Here is a 21,167-nt window from a genome sequence, read left to right on the forward strand (position 1 = left end):
TGTCTAAGCTAAGTGCTATTTTCCAGAAAGTTTTAACCTAAACATTTTAACTTCAGCCTGTCAACTTTAAAGAAACTCTAATAGAAAGCATCCTGATTGCTTGGAAAAATCCCTTCTATTTCAAATAAAAAATTTCCCTGAGTCTTGAGTTACTCTCTAGTCAGCAGCAAAAATATCATGTATAATTGATGGGATTAAGAATTTAAAAATTTTAAAAGTCTCTTTTAATTTGCTGCACAGTTAAGTTGTACTTTATAATTGTATTTAATGATTTCACTGAAAGTGTCTAGAAATATTGGGTGATAAAGAGGGTTTGTTCTATTGTCCCTTCCATGGCACCAGTTTTTCATTGCTGTCTTCTCTGTGATCATATAGCATTTTTATACCCTGTTACAAGCGTTACTGCCATTTAGCTTTATTATAATTTGTTGTGTATTGGTCTTTTTCTTCTCAATGATACACTTGTTGAGGGCAAGGACTAGGTTGTGTTTTATTAATCTTGCCATCTCCCCCAAATGCTTAGCTGCTCAATTAATGTTTGCTGAATTATTGAGGAGTTCTGGCTCCAAATAATTAAAAAGTCACATGTGAATCATAGCAGAAAATATCTACTCAAATCCTCTAAGTGGAAAAGTTTCATATAACTTTAGTTTAATCTCAGATTCAAAGGTGTGCCGGTGTGTCTCAAGGAAAAAGATCCAGGGACCTAAAATCGATCATTTTAGTTCTCCTGGTGAGCAAGCATACTAAAAGTCATCAAAATACAAGTCTTTCCTACATGCTTTTAGGACAGAAATTGAGAACATTCCAACAAAAGGTATAACCATGCAAAGGTTACCTTTACTTGAAATGTGGAAAAATTGAAAAAGAACAGGAAAAAAAAAGACATAAAAGAATATGAGATGGTAAGAATTAGTGAAATTATCCAAGGAGAGCTGCCACTTAGAAAGACACATACTTGTTAGACTTTTAAATGCATGAAACAAAACTGAGACTCAATAAAGGGTCTCCAATGGGGGGAACAGTAAAAGCTAGCTTCTAGAAAATGTCCTGCCCGAATGGGGGCTAGCATGCTCCACACACAGTCAATTCAGAAACATTTGGTACTTCTGAGAAAGATAGAGAGGCTGGATTGATCTTCCAAGAAAGGGCTTTGGCATGTGGGAATCAGACTATGATTCTGGGGGCTATGAGGAAGATATACGATCAATAACCTATGGATGGAACAGGCCACCTTTTGTATGTGAGGATTACATGCCTCCTCTACTCTGCAGTGTCCTTCAGGTGGACCCTGAAATAAGCTTTTGTCCAAGATAATATATTTTTACTTGGGGTTGGAGGTATGGTTTTGGACTATTTATAAGAATTGCAAATTGTTTTGTGGAAGAGAAATCTTTGTCTTAGAGAGAGAGAGAGAGAGAGAGAGAGAGAGAGAGAGAGAGAGAAGAAAAGGAAAGAATACTGAATTTTAAGCATCTATTATCGTACTTAAACCACACTGGATATTTAATTGATACTTTTAATGCACCAGTGGTCCATAAAGGATACAGTTTATATACTAATAACCTTATTATTATGTTGTATAAAGGCTCTGAGCCTATCAGCTGCACTTATTTTAGAAAATTAACAAATTCTTGTCCTGCCTGCTGCTCACCTGCAGGCCCAGGACTTCAGCAGCTTTCTGGGGATAAAGAAGTCTATGGGATGGATGGCTGCCTTCCTCATAGGTGTTCTAATCCCTCCACCTGCCCCAGCATTTTACTTGATTTCTTTTCAACACTTTTTTCTTTTTCAAAGTACCTAATTGTCTTTACCAGAATCTTTTTATACAGTATAAAAACAGGTAATGTGCAATCATTCACTTCCACTTGAAAAATGCTACTTTTCCAATGTGGTAGGGAGTTCTGTTAAGGTTACATGCCTGTAACCTATGCATGTAGCTATCTCACACAGCTTCACTGATGGTCATAGCATGAGAGAGATTCCCACAAACAGAATACTGTCAGACAGCTAAGCCCTCTTCATACCAGGAAGATGACCACAGATACCACAAAATAATAAAACTTAAACCCTTCTCAGCTAGTGTCTGCCTGAGTTTCTCATATTCCTTCAGATGAAAACATTTTCTTTCATATGTCATCTGATTAGAAGGAGATGCAGAAAAAAGAGTGTGTAAATAGAATCATAAACATGAGTATATAGCTTTGTATGTTTTCAAATCCTCTGGGAAAGTTGTAAAAACATGCTATATATTTTAGTTTTCATTTATGATATTTGGAGAGCTTCCTCAAATTTCCCATTTTAATTGGCATGCTTTTAGTAAAATGTGTTTCTCCTGTTAACAAGAAAAATCTCTAAGTATATCTTTGAGAACTTAAATTTCCATGTTTGTTCACATACTGTATTAATCTACGATGTCACAGTTTTTTAAAAAATTTCTTTGAATTTAAGTAGATTCAAGCTTATGTGAATAAGAGCAGAATATGGCAGGACAATTGATATCTGCAAGAGTAATGTTATTTAGGATGAATCAACGAGGGTTCCATAATTATCTTCAAGGAGTATGTTTATTTCTTCTGAATCCTTTTCATTTCATCATATGAATTGGTCACTGACATTAGGCATCCATTTTTTACTTTAAGTCATAGTTAAGGCAGGCAATATTTAGAATAATGTCTGTTTTCTTGACATAAGATTTTTGTTTGCTAGTGGAATAAAGATTTATGCTCCCTCAAGAATTAACTGCCCACTTCTGGGCAATTTATTTGTAAAACGATTGGGTTTCACTTGATATCTTTCTCCGTCCAATCTCACTTGTCCATCCTTTGAAAATATTGAAATAAATCTATAACTATTGGAAGTAGAATTGATTTTTCAGACTATAAGAACTATTATACCAAGTTTTTAATCTGCTGAGTAAAAATCCTGTATAGGAATATACTTAATTTGAGTTTAATAGTGTCAAAGCAGAAAACAAGAATACTGAATTATTTTTAAAGCTATGAGCTTGTTTTTCAAAGGAGGATTGGTCATTGCCGAGTTTTTTCAATATGCATTCATTTATGTGACTGTTACAAATTGCAGCTGTGAAACTGGTAAGTCAAACTAGCAAATTATCCTCTTTGACTTTATTACATTCACTATAACATACTAGTGAATGTAATAAAGTCAATACTATTCCCTAGATTATCATGACTTAGTGATATTTTCCTTAAACAAAGCCAACCCATTAAAATATCCTTTGATGCTCATTCAGCTAAAATCTTACACTTTATTTTTTGCAAAGATGCATTATTTGATCTGAAAATATCTTTCAGTGCCTAGAATATATATTTTAGCATTTAAAATTTTCTCTGGCTATCATAGCTTTTACTGGAGACTATGAAACATTTTAGAATTATTGAACAAATATCAATTATATCTATGTTCTAAGTGTCAATCTGAATTGGAAATGTGCCATCTTTTACATCTTCACTAATAGAATTTTTAATTAGCTGTTGATACTGTCAATATTAGAGTCCACTATTATTTAAAAATGATTTGTCTAAGCAATTCCTAATTTTTTAAACATATTTATTTATTTATTTATTTATTTGTTTGTTTGTTTGTTTGTTTTTTGGTGGTACTGGGGTTCCTGGAATCACTTCTACCTCCGGGCTACACTCCCAGACCTATTTTTTTTATACATTTTTATTTGGAAACTGGGTCTCTTACTCCAGCACGGCTGGCTTCGAACCTACATGATCCTCCTGTCTCTGCCTCCCATGCACGGGGATTACAAGGGTGTGCCACCGCACCTGGCTTTTTTTTTTTTTAACATTTTAAAACTAGTGCTTACTATTATAATCAGGATAATTTCTAGAAAGAGCATTATGCTTTCAAAAATAGGCAAGATTTTTCAGCAAGGTAATTTACTACAGTTAATAATTTCCCACTGGTTACTAAAATTTTGTCTATTTTTAAAACTCTGTAAGAAACATACTCAAAACTTGCTATCACTTTTGATATTTAGGTCAACCAGGACGTTACTACATGTCACCTCTCTACTGAGCTGTAAGAAGTGAAACAAGTTGATGCTATAACCTACGCTTCAAGATAATTAGGTTCTAGACATAAACAAAAGACATGAAATTGCAGGAGAGTATATAATAAGGAATATTTTATAACAGCCCAGCCAGGAATGGTGGTACATGCCTGTAGTAATCCCAACACTCGGGAGGCTGAGACTGGAGGATTACAGGTTCAAGACCAGCCTTAGCAATGTACTAATACTCTCAGCAACCTAGTGTGACCCTGATTTAGTAACAAAAATCAAAGGGGGCTGGAGGTGTAGCTTGGAGACAGAATGCATCTAGGTTCTATCCTTAGTAACACACACACACACACACACACACACACACACACACACTCCACTTTAGTGGTGATATGGACTCCTTACTGTGGTCTCTAAGTTTAGCAATACTCCCTCCCTGAAAGAGTAGCTCTACGGCACCTGCTGTGTTACACATGGCTGCTGCCATTTTCCATATTTCTTCATTTACACTACAGTTTTTAATGCTTGACGTATAATCTGCACCATGAATTCTGACCTAATCATCTCAACATACAACACAAAAAAGATCCTCCTTTGACAGAGAATAAGCCAAAAGCCAGAGTTTCTCACCCATCCAATCAAATTGTTTCTCCTAAAAAGACAAATCTTTCATTTTTATTTTATTTTATTTTCACTTTTTATGGCGTTGGGGGTTGCAACAGGAGTGTTCTACCTCTGAGCTACACCACCACGCCTTTTTATTTTGCAACAGGGTCTTGCTAAGTTACCACACACTGGCCTCAGACCCACAGTCATCCTGTTTCAGCCTCCCAAGTACTGAGATTATAGGTGTGTGCCACCATGGCTGGCTCAACATTTCATTTTAAAAGTTTGAAATGAATTGTCCTTATAAACAAATTTAACTGAAGCCAGGTGCAGTGGCACACACCTGTAATTCTGGTACTTTGGCGGCTGAGACAAGAGGATCACAGGTTTGAGGGTAACTGGCTATTTAGCAAGACCCTCTGCAATTTAGCAAGATTCTGTTTCAAAATAAAAAGGGCAAGGGGTGCAGCTCAAAGGTAGAATGCCCCTGAGTTCAATCCTCAAAAAATAAATAAATGGAATAATTTCAACTGGTTAAATTTAAGCCCATGGAAGAGGATGGGGGCAAGAGTCCAATTAAAAAGCAAAATACAAGCCTGGCACAGTGGCACATGCTTGTTATTCTAGGAGTTGGAGGCAGAGACAGGAGGATCACAGGTTCAAAGACAGTCTCAGCAACTAGTGAGACTCTCAGAAAACTAGCTAGATCCTGTTTCAAAACAAAATTTAAAAAGGGCTGGGGTTCAGTGATAGAGTACCCCCGGGTTCAGTCCCAATACCACAAACAAATCACTTCTCTGGGCCCATAGCATTTTCACTAGTTTGTGAAATGGGTGAATTTCATTCACTTTACCGTCTTGTCTCTAAGAATCCAGTTCAGGGAAAAGTAAACAGGTGTAGACAGTTCTGTGGACCAGCCAATATGCTTCACTGATCCATTTCCATTGTCCTACAGCCAGTTACAAATGACCTTGTGTTTCCTGACATTTCATTGCCCAGGGAAAGTCTTATTTCTCTAAACTATATGGTTTTGTCAACCATTGATTTAGCCTATTCTGCCCCTTAGTTCCATTCTAGCAATTATTCACTTGAAAAAAATCACAATCAGTGTGGCATTATATTTGTTCATTCATTCATTCATCCATCCATTATTCAACAACTACTTATTGAGTGCTTATTCTGTGAAACGTAAAGTATTAGATGCTGAGAGAAACAGAAAAAATGATTAAGACTTGGTCCTCACCCCAAGGCAATTGCGAACTCCTAAGGGAGAGAATGCATGCTGGTAATTCTGCATCAACAATTCGATGCAGAAAAATAACAACACCAATAATAATAATAATATGTATTCATTAAATGTGAAGAACAGCGCTAGATACTTTAACTATTTCATCTTACGTAAATATCATAGAAAATCTGAAGGCTAGACGTTATTTCTCACTCCATCTCTCTGTTTCTTTTTTTCGAAATGAGCAATCTGATGCTCAGGAAAAATGTACATATTCAGCCAAATATGTACAGTCACACAGCCAGTGCAGAAAAAGCTAGGCTTAAAACCTGACACTGATATGAATGCTCATTCTCTTTCAACAAAGAAAAATTCTAAGTTCACCATTTACTGAACATCCCATGTGTGGCACTATTTGAAAGCCGCACTTCCATGTCTTAGTTAATCTGCACAACATTACTACAATAGTTATATACCTGGTTTTCAGCAAAAAAAAAAAAAAAAAAAAAAAAAAACCTGAACATTTAGGTACTTGACCAAGGGTATTTCATGGAATAATTTTCTTCCAACTTAGGTTGTTTGGGAAGAGATAATGGAAGAATTGAGATTTCACTGAATTTCCATTAATGTGGACAACATAGATAGGAGAAAAACATTCCATATAGGGGAAATGGCGCCACTAATAGTGCTATTAAAAATAGCATAGAGATTAGAAGGTGCTATGGAGATCTCCAAAGCAGATTGGCCAGGAATGGAAATTATAATTAGAAAGTTAGAATCCAGTCAGGTACATGCCACTGAGAGTTTTAGAGACGTATGACTTTAGATACCATTGAGAGTTTTAGAGAGAGTATGACTTTACTCAAAGATATTCCAGGTTGAGAATTCTTAATCTAAAAATCCAAAATGCTCTAAAATCCCAAACTTTTTGAATACTGACATATTCCTAAAAGGTTCTAGATTTTAGAGATCTTTTGAAATAGGAATAATCAATCAGTAAAGTCTATGCAGATATTCCAAAAATTAAAAAAGCATTTCAAATCTGAAACACTAGGATCCAAGAATTTCAGACAAGAGATATTTAGCTTAGATTACTGACATACTCACCTCCAACTTCCAAGCTTAACAGTCCATGCTTCAAGAAATCATGGTTTCACAAATTATTATATACTTGTTAAGTTTCCCTCAGAATGTGAATACTTACAGCTTTTATCTAAATAGCTCATTGTTATTACTGCTGTTTAAAGGGGAGGGGGCTTTAAAGTGACCTCCTAGAGAAGCAGAATTTTATTCCATAATCCAAATCATTTTAATTTCTTTGTTTCTCAATACTAAAATGAAACAAAGGACATAAAGCAGAAAGGGGCAGGACTTTGAGCCTGGGGGAAAAGTCAGTTGTGTTTGGACATTAATCTGAAGTAATTTAAAATCCACTGTAAAGTTATTAAGAATTGAAATTCAGTAGGGCATGATGGTGCTCGCCTATAATCTAAACACCTGGAAGGCTGAGAGAGGAGGATCACAGGTTCAAGGCCAACCTCAGCAATTTGGTAAGACTCTCAGTAACCTAGCAAGACCCTGTTTCAAAAACAAACAACAACAAAAAATGGATGGAGGTATATCAGAGGTGGAATGCTTCTGAGTTCAATCTCTAGTAACACACACACACACACACACACACACACGATTAAAATCCAAGGCAAGGCCAGGTGGAAGACAGGTGGGTGGGAGAGAGCAGAGGAGGGAGAAGAAGACAGTCTAATTCTATTACTACCAAAGATCAGATGTAAAATGTTAGCAGACCAGAGTTACCCGACCCCCCCATACTTAATGCAATACATTTAACAGAAATGCAAATATGAAGAGTTTGTGAATTTAATGGCCACAGTTAACAAGTGTTTTCTGCAGCCACACACACTGTGGCTGGGGTGGGGGGAGCTGGCAGTTACCCACACCATTTGTGTCCCTTCTCCCCAAATTTGCTTCCATGGCTGCCAAGTGCCGGCTGCAGCCAAGGCTCCCTTGCTACTGTGCTGCCATCGCATGCCAAGCTCTCTGTGCTTGAGGACCGACTTCCAACCGGTGATCAATAAGAAAGGAGGGAGGGAAGCTTCTTGAATGCAAGTAACTGGCATCGCTCCCAGCTGGGCAGAGTCTACTCTCCAGTTGGCCTTCTTCACTGTAACAGGATCCAATTCAGCAACTTCCACAGATGGCACCCGGGGGAGCATCCCAGGCCCCCAGAGGCAGTGGGGCGGGTGATGGGGGCTTCAACCCCCAGAGTGAGCCAGGTGCTTGCTTCAGAAGGACTATGTTTAATTTCCATGACCACTGAAAGGCCTACTTTAACAGATGAGAACACAGAGCCTCTGAGCAGTGAAGCTGCTTGGTGGTGTGTGCACCCTGGTCTGCCCCTCTCCTGGGCGTGGTATGATTCCGTTCATCCACACATCTCCCCTGGGCCACGCTGAGGTCAGTCGCACATGGCTCTAAAGGATAATTGCTTGAGAAGTGGTTTAAAAGCATACACCATCAGGTTCAACTACAGAACTACTAAATATCTAGCATATTTCTATCTATATCAATCTGTCTCTATCTTATCTATTTGAGTAAAATAGAGTTTCTCAACCTTGGCACAACTGCCATCTGGGCCCAGTGACCTTTGTTATAGAGAGCTGTCCTTTGCCTTCGGGGATGTTGCCTACTACATTCCAATAGCACTTATCCCTAGCATGGCTAAACTAAAAATGTCCTCGATTATTATCAGATGTCCCCAGGAGCAAAATCACCCCAAGTTGAGGCTCATGGATCTAAAAAGCTGTTCAGGAGATGTGGAAATGCATACATAAAGTTTTGTGTTTGAAAACCATATACCCAGGTTGGAATTTCTACATGAAGGATGTGGGGTGAGGAGGGATCCGACCCGGGAGACGAGAGGCCGAGGAATCTTTCAGCAGGTGGAGCTTGCCAATCCATGTGAACAGTAACTAATTCTGACTTACAGAGTGGATTTGCTGTCAGGGAGGTTTTCCAAAGCAGGATGCAAAATAACATATGTCCAAATAAGAAAAAAAAAAGATGAGATCAAATTTTACAAAATATTGTCTTATTTATAAAAATTTGAGATGCCTACATTTTTTTCTGAGTATTTTTAGCAAAGTAAGCTTACCAGTACATTGTCCAGCTCCAAAATAGTCTGCAATAAGTATTCTAGATTTGCTTATTTTTTATTTCTAAATCTTAGGAAGTTTTTATTCTAAAGAACTATTGAGTAAATGGCATTTTATTACAACAAAGTACGTAAAACCGAGAATTTTAAGTATTACTATTACCAATTCATTTTATAGTCATAAAATGAGGGGCTATGTTAACATAAACTCAAAAGTAGTGTATCCAAAGCCATGAAAACAAGTGATAAAAAGAGGGCCTCTCATTCCTAAATTCTAGTCCCCAAATGGTTTTCTACCTAGGTATAGTCCCCCAAAACTCTCACTGAAAATGCTCTTCTTGAATTCTACCTATGCTGTACTTAATCTCCATCAAATCAGATTTATTTGTGTCTCTAATTAGCATAAAATCCAGTGAATTATAAAAGCTCATTGATTATATGGAACATATTTATTTATTTAATATGTGTATGTTTAAACCAAATATTCTGGATCAACAGACATTTTATGATATAGTCTCAAATTTTAATCAGATTAGATGTGCTAAACATTTTTTGCAGAATTGCTGCAAGTAGTTTACAATGATTCCCCTTCAGAATGTATTTCAACAATACTACAGCCGGGCGTGGTGGCGCACGCTTGTAATCCCCGCGCTTGGGAGGCGGAGACAGGAGGATCGCGCAGGTTCGAAGCCAGCCGTGCTGGCGTAAGAGACCCTGTTTCAAAAATATAAAATAGGTCTGGGAGTGTAGCCCGGAGGAAGAAGGGCTTCCAGGAACCCCAGTACCACCAAAAAAAAAAAAAATACTACAATTGCATATGATAATGTAATATGTTACTCCTGGGTATATGAATATACGAACATTCTTTTAAAACAATTTTAAAGAGCTGGAGTCCTTATAGAAGTTTGTCTAAATGACTGTTGGAAAGCAAGCCAGTCTAGTGATTCATTTTATGTATTAATCCTGCTCAGCTGACAAGTAGTTGCTAATACAGCACTTCTAACATTGATTCAAATTCCATAAAAGGCTTTTGGCTCATAAAAAATGCTGGCCTGGCATTAGGATGTAGGTGTTTCCATCTCTCGTCTATAGGAATATAGTAATGTGCCAAGATTGGTTGGTGCCACAGCATTGCTGAGAAGACAGGAATTACAAAGATCAAATTAATGGACAGATATTAAAGACATCTGCACACCCTCCCTGTGTTTCACTTTTACTCCTCTAAATTAGAGAAAAATCCTGAGATGATCCCTGAATAAAGGGTAATGGAGAAGTATGCCATTGGATTTTTTTTCACTGTCTCTCCTTTCTCCCTTCCCTTTCTCCCTCTCTCTCTCTGTTTTTATTCTTCATTCTAAAAAAGGAGGATATCCTACCTTAACACAAGCAACTATAGTAATCACTGGGACACAGAAACTCTCTTTCCATTCACTGAGATGGTTAGGACTATGACGACCAGGAATCTGATAGCTCCTTTCCGTTAGCATAAAATGAGAATGTGCCCTTGTCCTGAGAAATACCATCTCATAATATTTTTCATAACTTCCATGCAGTGATGATCTAATAAGAATCTAAAAGTAATTAACGGGCTCTTTTTTAGCCAACCAAAGCCCTATTCAAATACACATTTTTATCAGGATTCTAAGGGAGCCATAAATTGGGGCATTTTGAAAAACTGGGATCTAATCCAGTCCATGATCTGATCAGGGTTCAGTGGTAATAATAAATTGGGACTATTAAAACTGGGAATCATTCCAACATTTTATTTTGCCCAAACCACAGGACCCAGCAAATTCTACTGCAAAAGAGAGGGATATTCAGTGACAAGCAAAACCATGCTGAATTAATCATTTGTATGTAATCATGCCAAAACATGGGTGTTTTCAACAGTTTAAATAGTGCCAAAGTTTAAGTTCGGTAAATAATTAATTATTGAGAGTCACTTGGCAAATTATTGAAATCAAGCTTCTGCTTTCTTTGATAAAATATGTACTCTTTCTAGGATACAACAGTGACAAAATCCTACTGATCCATTTGTTGCTCTGTGTACTCAGGATTGTGAAGTGAATACACGTTACAACTAAAATTATTAATTCAGCTTGTCATACTTTTCCTTCTCAGACGACAATCAGCATTTTCATTTTTCAATCTGAACAAATGTTGGGTAAACTCTAGCCTTACTCTGGTTTTCATTTCAATTTCCAGTAACATAAAAGTCCTCCATAATTAAATAAAATGCTGAGAGGTTGGGAATAGATTTTCACCCACTTGAATTCTCGAACTATAAATGGTTTCTGAATGTTTTTATATCTCTAAGATGCATTTCGTTTATGTGGGGAGCTTGCAGCTGCATAATTAAATCTTGGTTTGCCAAATATCAAAAACACATGTATTGATTTAAACGCAAGGAACAGGCCACAAGCAGCGCAGCTGATAAGGCCAGGGAGAAGCCTCTGCAGTTCTTGGAAGGCTTCCCGAAAGGAAAGAAAACTAAGAACCTTGAATTCAGACACTGAAACCGATTAACTTTCCTAAATCTTCGCTTCACTCTCACTTATATGCTCCGTTCAGGCCAGTTGTCGAAAACAAGAGCCATATGTTTTCCTACTTCCCAGTGCGAAGGCCGGAGTCGTGGTCCCCACACCCTTATTTATCTTGCTAAGATTCTAATAAGATCTACAGAAGTAATGCTTAATTAGTGCAACAAATGATCTCTCTGAAAAATAAACTCTGATGTGGCATAAGAGGCATGGATGATCCTGAAGTACGTAACTCATACATTATTCAAGTTTCATTAATTTCATTAAGAGGTTGCATTTAGTGAATTTTTATTGTTGGGTCAGTCATATGGGACTGTAATGGAAGATAGTCTTTGGTGTCGATGGAAATATTTTTTTCCTGATACAATAATTTTCCATAAACAAGTAGAGTACAAGGAGGCATTTTTTTTTTTAACCAAACTTCATGTGCCTTTGAAAAGATCTTCAGAATAGAGTACTTCGGTACTTTGTAGGTCTAAGAATCTTGCTAATTTTCTATATTGCAGAAGGTTACAGTCTTGGATCTTAGATAATAACAACAACAAAATACATTTACAAACATGTTAAGATGGTCTCTGGCTGTAGGCTCATGCTACCAATTTACATAATCTGAATGCATGGAAAATGCTAATTTAATTTAGCTTGACATAAGGTTCTAGGAGAAATAATCTTTGAATAGAATATTGAGTTTTTACTTCTAGCAATGGATAAAGGCCTTTGAAACTCATGTTTTATTATGGCCAATCTCACTGAAGCATGAACAAAAATGATGAGTTTATTTAATTCAGGGCTTCCTTGCCATGGGCTGCTTGACTTGTGTCAAGAGGGGACACGTCATAAACTCAGGAAATCAAACATGAGAGCAAGAAAATGCCATCACATAGTCTTGAGCAAGAAACTTGGCCTTACCTACTCAGATGAGAATAGCATATACACTGCTGTGATTACCGAAAGTTCAAGAAAGGTTGCTCTAGAAAATCCATAGAAAATGCTTTTACTCTTAGCATTTAGCTCTCTTCCAGACTGTAACATCTGGGAAGGGCCCTAGAGATTATCTAAGGACAAATGTAGCATTCATGCTGTGCACAAATATTTTCCATGGTACATGGCTTAATGTATTTAATTGCATAAAATAATATTCTATTTGTTTGAATATGTATATATAATTAAGACAAGGAAGAAAATATATCAGTGATTAAGGTTTATGAAATTCCAATATTTACCTGGTGAACTAATCCCTTCTAAATGTAGGAGTTGGCTTCTTATTAGACATTTCCAGTGTCAAAAAACTCACTGGCTCATAATACATTCTAATTTTTAGGATGGTTTCTGTTCTATTAAGTGGAAGGCTACCTCTCTTAAAAGAATGCTCCACTAGTGTCTTTGAGTCAATAAATAAGCAAATGGGCAAATAAGCAGGTAGATAGATAGACGAATAGATAAAGGTAAAAAGATGCAGTAAAATAAATTGAATGCCTCTTCTGTGTGAGAGTTCTTCAAGCAAATAAAATCAGCTGAGTCTTAACTCAGTGAGCCCTGTACCCTTCAGTGTTTCTCCTAAGACACAGACTTCATGCCCCCGTTCTCCGTGTGAGGATATTCAGGGATGATTTGAGCAGTATGAAATGGGAATTACTTTTTCCTTCATTATGTACACGAACTTCTAGTAATGCAGCCTAGGACTGGATTAAGTTTTTGGCAGGCATATCGCCATATTGACTCATGCTAAACTTACCCTCAACTAAAACCATCAGGCAAATTTTTCATATATTTGGTATTAAGTCAAACCTTCCACATCCTGTGTTTGCACAGTTCAGTTTTGGACCGAAACGCAGGGCTTTACATTTATTCCTATTAACTTTTCTTTGTTTGACTCACTCTATTGTTCCAGATGCCTCTGTCATCCTGCATATATGCAACCCTCCACTGTCTTGGTATTCCCCATCCGATCAGTGCGCCACCCTTGCTAATGTCAACACTCAGCAGGACAGGGTTGACAATAAGTCTTTAAGCAAAACCTTATTCTTTCAAGCTTATGTTGATGGAATAGTCATCAGCAATACCTGGGTATGATTTCTCAAATAGCTAATAATCCTTTTAGGGTTAGGTAATCTGGCATATTATATATTTCTTTGCACTATCCACAGGGTATCATGAGACAATGCAATTCTGACGTCTAGGAGAGTTCACTTATACTTAATTAAATCTGGGGTCAGAACAGGGGGTTCTTGACTTCACACTATTGACATTTTAGATTAGATCCTTCATTGCTGGGAGTGGGGAGCTCTCTCGTGTACTGTCGTGTTTAGAGCCTCTTCCCAGTACAAGGCAAAAGCCACTCATTTTCTACCACCCCCTGCAATTATGATATGATAGTAAACAAAAACAAAAACAAAAGCAAAACAAAACAAAAACCGGTCTCCAGACGTAGCCAAATATTCATAGGGGGCAAAACTGCTTTCTTTCATTGAGAGAGGTAATTGGAACTTTTGTACCTGGATATTCATCAAGGTATTATTTAGAACAGTAAAAAATATAAGCAAAATAATTGTTTGGCAACAGAAGGCAAATAGTTTGTTGTATGTTGATCTCTCAGAATATTAGGCAGGAATCAAAGTGACATATTTTAACACATTAATAGCATAGGAGATTGTTTGCAAAATAGTGCTGTGGAAAAAATCAAAGTGTGGATATCAAGTTTTCAAAGGACATGAAACATTAATGATGACAATGATATCATGATGAAGTTATGACTTTAATAGTCTTTATACTTCTATATATGTCATGGTTTGGAGCTGAGAGGTTCCCCAAAGGCCATGTCCTAAAAGGCTTAGTTGTCAGCCTGTAGTAGTATTGGGGGTGGAATCCTTAATGGGTGGGGCTAAGGAGGTAGATCATTAGGGGTGTGTCCTTGAAGGGCATATTAGAACGCTGCCTCTTACTCTGTTTCTTTGCTTCCCGACCACGAAGAGATGAGTAGCTTTGCTCCATCACGTGTTCTTTGCCAGGGTGTTCTTTCTCACCACAGGCCCAGAAACAACAGTCAAGTGGAGAGAAGAGAGAAACTCCTGAAACTATTTGCCAAAATAAACCTTTCTTCCTTTTAGATTGTTTCCCTCAAGTATTTTGTTACAGTAATAGAAAGCTAGCATATTATATTTCCAAATATTTTTTTCTTGGTGGTACTGGGGTTCCTGGAAGCCCCTCTACCTCCGGGCTATACTCCCAGACCTATTTTTACATTTTTATTTGGAAACAGGGTCTCCTAAGCCAGCGCGCGCGGCCGGCTTCGAACCTGCGCGATCCTCCTGTCTCTGCCTCCCAAGCGCGGGGATTACAAGTGTGCGCCACCACGCCCGGCTCCAAATATTTTTTAATAAATTTTTTTGGGATTTGTGTGTGTATGTGTGGGTGGTTGTAAAGTTCTAGGGAAAATAACTCATATTCAGTTAGGTGAGAGAGCACTGGCAAGTGTTCTTCACTTGTTTAAAAAATAATATGCCAGTAGGGTAGGATGCTTTTCGAGAGGAGACATGAGGAAAGATGACAATATTTGTAGACTGGGTGACTCAGTCTTCTTAGAAAATATAAGCTGTGCATCATTTTTCATGAAATGAGAATATCTTAATGTTCCGGGTACATCCTGTCCCTCCAAACTAGTGGCTTTCAGACTTTAGAATGAAGAGTCCCCCTGGGTTTACCAATCAAACACTGAGTCCTGAGCCTCAACTCCCAAGATGTTGTTTCTGATTCTTCATGTCTGGTGTGAGGTTCAGGAATCTCCATTTTTAACATGCTCCTCTAGGATTTCATTTTGATGTAGGTGATCCATGGACCATATTTTGAGAAATACTGCTACAAAAAGCCACATGGTCTGATTTGGAATTACTTTTTCTACCTTAGTTTTTGAAAACTTCTTCCTGCTTATGCACTAAAAAGAGTTTATATAGACCAGTTGATAAACTGTCTTTGAAAAAAATCAATTTCTTGCATTTGCCAATTTCCATGTTGTAAATATTTCCACCATGGCCCACTTCAAGCTACCAATGGCTTAACAACCAGCTCACAAAACTCTTGAAAGCTTAATAACCGGCAGGTATGAGCTGGTTCCAATATTATGCAGCATATATTTATTTAGGGGCTTTGAACATATTTGAAAAGGGATATGCTAGTGAAAAACCATTATTATACCTATTATAGCTATGATAGAACAAGTAAGCAAGAAATAAGATAGCTTGAATTGTCCAAGGAAATAAATTGTGTATGTGTTAAGACAAAAGGACAATAATAGCTTTTTATTTCTATTTTCAACTTTATTTTACTTTTCTTTTATGACCATACCATGAAGACTGATACACTTGCTGAGTTCTTTGAGAGTTGTGAATTGGTTTCCTACGGATGATGGAGAGCCAAGGAAAAGGACTCTGCATTTGGGAACAGTGCCAAATGTTCAGCCTCCACCTCTACCCTGCATGGCCCTGTTGAAATGCCCTTGGTCATTAATTCTGCAGCACCCAGCCATAAAATCAACTCCTTCGACTTCTTCCTGTAGCACATGATTGAGACAGTGTTGTCTCTAGGAAACCCATATCAGATGTGTTTTATGTGTTCATATGTGGGAAGTGGCCTAAGTGGAAGCTAATAGTATAGTTCTTTCAATATTTTGACCAGACATATTTTAAGAAAATTGGACCTGAAGTCCATACAGTCAGCTGAGGTGAATTTACAGCCTTGCTTTTAAGAACAAGACTCCCTCAGGCACCTGCTTCCTAACAGCAAAACCAGAAAGGAAATGAACTCTTGCTTAAAGACAACCCACCTTATTTTATGGGTTAACAATTTTCCAGTTGGCACGCGGGTTTCCCAGCTACTAAGAGTTTTTTCCCCCATCTCAAGCAAATACCAAGCTGCCAAAAAAACAATGTCAAGTGTGCATTCTAGCAAATGGCTCTGTTTCCTGAAGATGATGCTCTGGATCCTGAGCCTCAGTGTCAAGTCAAGAGAGCAGCAAAGATGTGGGCTCGCCACTCGGATGTCTTTGGTGGTACACGCATTGAAATTTGAGCCTGAATTACATTTTACATTACAGGATCACTGAATCTTGAGCTGTGGCAGAGAGCATCTTTCTTGTCTTTGGGGTAGTTCTATCAGGTGAATAATCGACAACAATGCAAAGCACTTGATTTTGTTTGAACTACTTTGGTGACCCTGGAGCTGAGCTTATCAACCTCTCAAACAATGAGAAAGAACTAAATAGCTTTTTTTTCCCCCTTACTATTGATAAATTCAGCCTTCTCAATGGAAATGGACTACAAGATAGAGGTTGAAGGTCAATGGTAGATACTCTTAGATTGCTGTGTGCTCAAAAATACAATAAATCCGTGTGACTGTCTTGGTACACATACTTGAGAAACATGATAAATACAAGTACTGATTTTTGAAGCTATATAAAAACTAATATAAGTAATAGTGAAGTGGAAAGTTGGAAAAATCTGACAGCCCATATGATGAAATCAGATTCAAATGTTTCAAATTATATGGTAGTTTTGTCATCATCTCTGTCTTTCTCCAAGTTTTTAGTTGGGAAGGCAAAGAATTTTCAGGAGAAATATGAATATTCAATGACATGTTTCAAAATCAGACATTTACACATCCACTTGGGATAAGTGCCAGAGTTAACATCAAAGATATGTGAAGGACCTCTTGTCCAAATGGAACATTAAGCTCCTCAAATAGGAGAATTCAGCCCTTGCAAACTGTCATTATTTCCGCAAATGAAGCCGGCCCTTTAGCAGATGGGCAACATACTTTTCGGCTTGCTGATAGCTTAATAAAAGACAGTGGCTTAAAAAAAAAATGAAGGACATATACTTCTCAAATTACACTGCCCAAACGAATTTTGCAGAATAAAATTAAGAAGGCATACAACAGCCTGTCAAAAATTAGGAACAGATTATGGGAACTTGATAGTTCTAGACATCAGTATCAAAATGACCTTTGGATTAAAAGGGGGGGCAGTATTTAAGCTGCAGGGCAAAGATGAGCCGATACCACTGAAACTGGGATTAACCTATTACGGAATTATGTGCATTGATAATAATAAAAACACAACATCAATTTCTTCTCAAAAACATAATGAAAATTCTTCAGAAAGGCAGTTTTCTTTGATATCAAATGACTTTTCTTTTGCACCCGTAAACTTCTGTGTTTCTTAAAGTAAAATCTCTCCAGCTGATTGTCTCAATAGCTAAATTAAACACAGATGGCAGACTCAAACCAAAGAAGGGCTCAGCGCCCCTGCTCACCGCTCCCGCTCCTCCTTCATTCTCTCCAGCTCTTCTCTCAGGCTTCCGGGCTTCGGGCCACCTTTCTGCTCTGTCTTTCCAGCCTTATCCTCCTTCTTCTTCCCAAATCTGGTGAGACATGAAGAAGGTGTCAGTGCTAATCATGTTGTTAAAATTCAGATGCATGTGAGATGAACTTGGTAAGACATAACTCTTAATTATAAGTAATACCAGATCAGTTTGCATACAAGGGAAATAAAAGAAAATAATGAAAGCAGAAAAATAAAACTGTGACTGAATTCTTCGTGTTCTTTCCTTTCTACGCAGATATTTATTACACATCAAGCACAATATCATGTGATTAAAAGACTAATAAATATTTTGAAGTATTAATTCGAGAGAGTGAAAAACTGAATGGTTATCATTAATCCATACTAAAAAATGGACCGATTTACTAAATAATCCTCTAGAACTCCAGTGCCACTGATGTTTTTAGGTTAAATTCATGAGATTATACAAAGCCAGGAGAGAAAATTATACATGAAGCTTAAGCTTTCACTTTAGCAGAGAAGAACCCAAAGCAAAGGTGGGCGGGGAGGACCTTGACCAAGAGCCTCCACTGGTTTGTGATAGAGCTGGGATTAGATCTCGTGTGTGTGTGTGTGTGTGTGTGTGTGTGTGTGTTCGCGCGCACACACATGTGGTACTAGGGATTGAATCCAGGGATATTCTACCTTTGAGCCACACCCCACCCCTATTTTACTTTTTATTTTCTGAAAATGGACTCACTAAGTTGCAGAGGGCCTTGCTAAATTGCTGAGACTGGCTTTAAACAGCCTCAGCAATGGTCTCAGCCTCCCGAGTGCTGTTATTACAGGTGTGAGCCACCATGCCTGGCAAGTGCCAGTCCTTTTACTTTGAAACAGAGTCTTGCTAAGTTGCGGAGAGTCTTTCTAAATGGTTGGGGCTAGCCTTGAACCTGTGACCTTTCTGTCTCAGCCTCCCAGGTACTGGGAATATGAGCATGTGCCACTGCCCTGGCTTTGGTACGTGAGTTTGATGGCCTTCCACTCCCTGCCCTTTCCTTCAGGCCCCTTTCAGTCTCAGTGTAGCCCCAAGAAGGTGCCAGGCTAAGGTGCTTGGAGCACCCAGCATCTCTGTAGTTCAGTGGGCACAGCACTGACTATAATACCTTACAAGAGTACTGTGTTCCCCAGCACCTTTAGGGAAATAAGAATAAACATTTGAATTTGAAAAATCTGACTTAAATGATCAGTAGGACACAACCTTATGTGATAGGCATTTTCCCCAAGAGACGTCTCCTCCAGATGCCACCTCCCAAAGAAAATGACCCGATTTTCTACCAATAACCAGGGGAAAGGCCAGTTAGTCACACTTCTCGGTTACGGTAAAGAGTCTTCTTGTGTCTATGAACTAGCAACGTCTCTCTCATGACCTCTCCCCCATCTACCTACATTTCTACTGGGATCCTTTTCTTGGAATGCTGGTCAACCAACCACTGGCTCTAACTACATCAGTTAGCTATAATCCCCCTCCTCCTTTATTTTGTTTTTTGCCTCCCTTTCTGAATCCATGCTTTTTCTTTATTGAAGAAATGACCTCATATCAATTATAGAAGTGACTAGGAAACAGAGAAAAAAGGAGACAAAAACATAAGGACATAAACGTTCAAATATAATTCAAATTTGCTGATGTATTCAAGACCTCTCTTTAACCTACAAAGCAGGAGATAGCTAAATGTTTCCATGAATACAATTATTTTTGGTACTCAAGACATTCTACTTCTAAGCACTACACCCCCAACACTTTTTATTTTTTTATTTTGAAACAGGATCTTCTTAACTTGTGGAGATCCTCACTACGTTGCCAGGACTGGCCTGAATCCTGAAATCCTCCTGTCTCAGCCTCCCAAGTACCAGAATTACAGGCATGTGCCACCACGTCCAGCAAAGCATGGATGCATTCTTTAGTGTTCCAGACCCACAGCATCTTAGGTATCAACCTATTTACTCTAAATATATTCAGTACATCACTTAAATAATTCTCTTGCCAGGCATGGTGGCGCATGTTTGTAATCCCCACGCTTGGGAGGCAGAGACGGGAGGATCTCGCTGGTTCGGAGCCAGCCTCGCTGGCTTAAGAGACCATGTTTCCAAATTAAAAAAAATATAAAATAGGTCTGGGAGTGTAGCCCAGAGGTAGAAGGGCTTCCAGGAACTCCAGTACCACCAAATAAATAAATAAATAAGTAAGTAAATAAATAAATAAATAATTCTCTCAAAACATTAATAAATACAGTAATATTTGGGTAATAATTGAGAATTGCTGGGAAACAGGAAAGGAATAATGCCTCAGAAAGTTGATGAGCACAAAATATAGCTAAAGCTTTAGATGAGAGCTTGCTTTACAGACCATATATTTTATTCTTAATGTGAAGGTTTGGGTTTTTCTAAAATGAACTAACTTTGGTTTTGAAAGGGAAAACTAACCTATTCCTAGTCTACCTTGATCTTTATTGCCACACCCCATGAACAATCTTTCCTTCTGGCACCTCAAGTATTCCACTTCTGCAGTTCAAGAATATCTTAGTATGCCTCCGCCACAGTGAAGTATGTTCGATAAAAGAAATGTTAGTTTCAATTAAATTCTACAAACTATTTTTTGAGCAAGAATCACCACTAAGTCTACTACTTCCACAAATGTTTTAAATGTTTTGAGTTTAAATCCCATGATCTTTTATAATTTTTCAAAAAGGGCACAAATTGAAGAATGGCTTCACATTATTTTGTGAACTTTTATAAAAGTTTAATAAAAAACTTTATGAAAAAAATTCTTTAAAAGGAGTCCCACATTGTTAAGAAGATCATGACCTGGAGACATTGCTGGGTTTTATTTATGAACACACTGCATTCTGTTTCCAGTTTTGCAGTCGGATGAGCGTCATCAGTGGCAGGAGCCCGGGGAGCAGGAGAGGAAGCAGCCGGCGCGGTTCCTGTGATCAGCCTTTATGTTCCATTCCTCGTGGAGGTCACTTAACAGCCATCCTTACTCGCCTGAGACATAGGAAGAAGAGTGGGAGCCCCATCTCTCCACTTGCTGTGTTTGTGAGAACAGTCATGAGCACCCTGGCTGGCTACAATTACAGTTTTGTATTCTAAGATTTCAAATACCTGCTGCGTTCCAGGCCTCCATTACCTATTACCTCAGCCATGTGAGAGGTGGCCCTTCTGGGTGAGGTGCTTTAAGGAAATTGCTTATAGGTCAACCTGGCTTTATAAAAAAGATA

At 38.0% G+C, this 21,167-nt stretch overlaps 1 protein-coding gene across 4 annotated transcripts in view; it reads right to left on the minus strand.

Annotated features, from left to right (window-relative positions):
- Positions 1-21,167, minus strand: part of PARD3B (par-3 family cell polarity regulator beta) — a gene marked incomplete at both ends in the record, with an annotated part of 1,045,674 nt that overhangs the window by 190,043 nt on the left and 834,464 nt on the right. For all 4 annotated transcript variants that reach the window (XM_080690300.1, XM_080690301.1, XM_080690302.1 and 1 more), the window contains one exon: positions 17,882-17,989. In XM_080690300.1, the coding sequence (XP_080546426.1) occupies positions 17,882-17,989 (108 nt within the window). The remainder of the gene's footprint in view (positions 1-17,881; positions 17,990-21,167) is intronic.

Source organism: Muscardinus avellanarius, assembly GCF_963383645.1.
Source record: "Muscardinus avellanarius genome assembly, chromosome: 2".
Taxonomy (NCBI): domain Eukaryota; kingdom Metazoa; phylum Chordata; class Mammalia; order Rodentia; family Gliridae; genus Muscardinus; species Muscardinus avellanarius.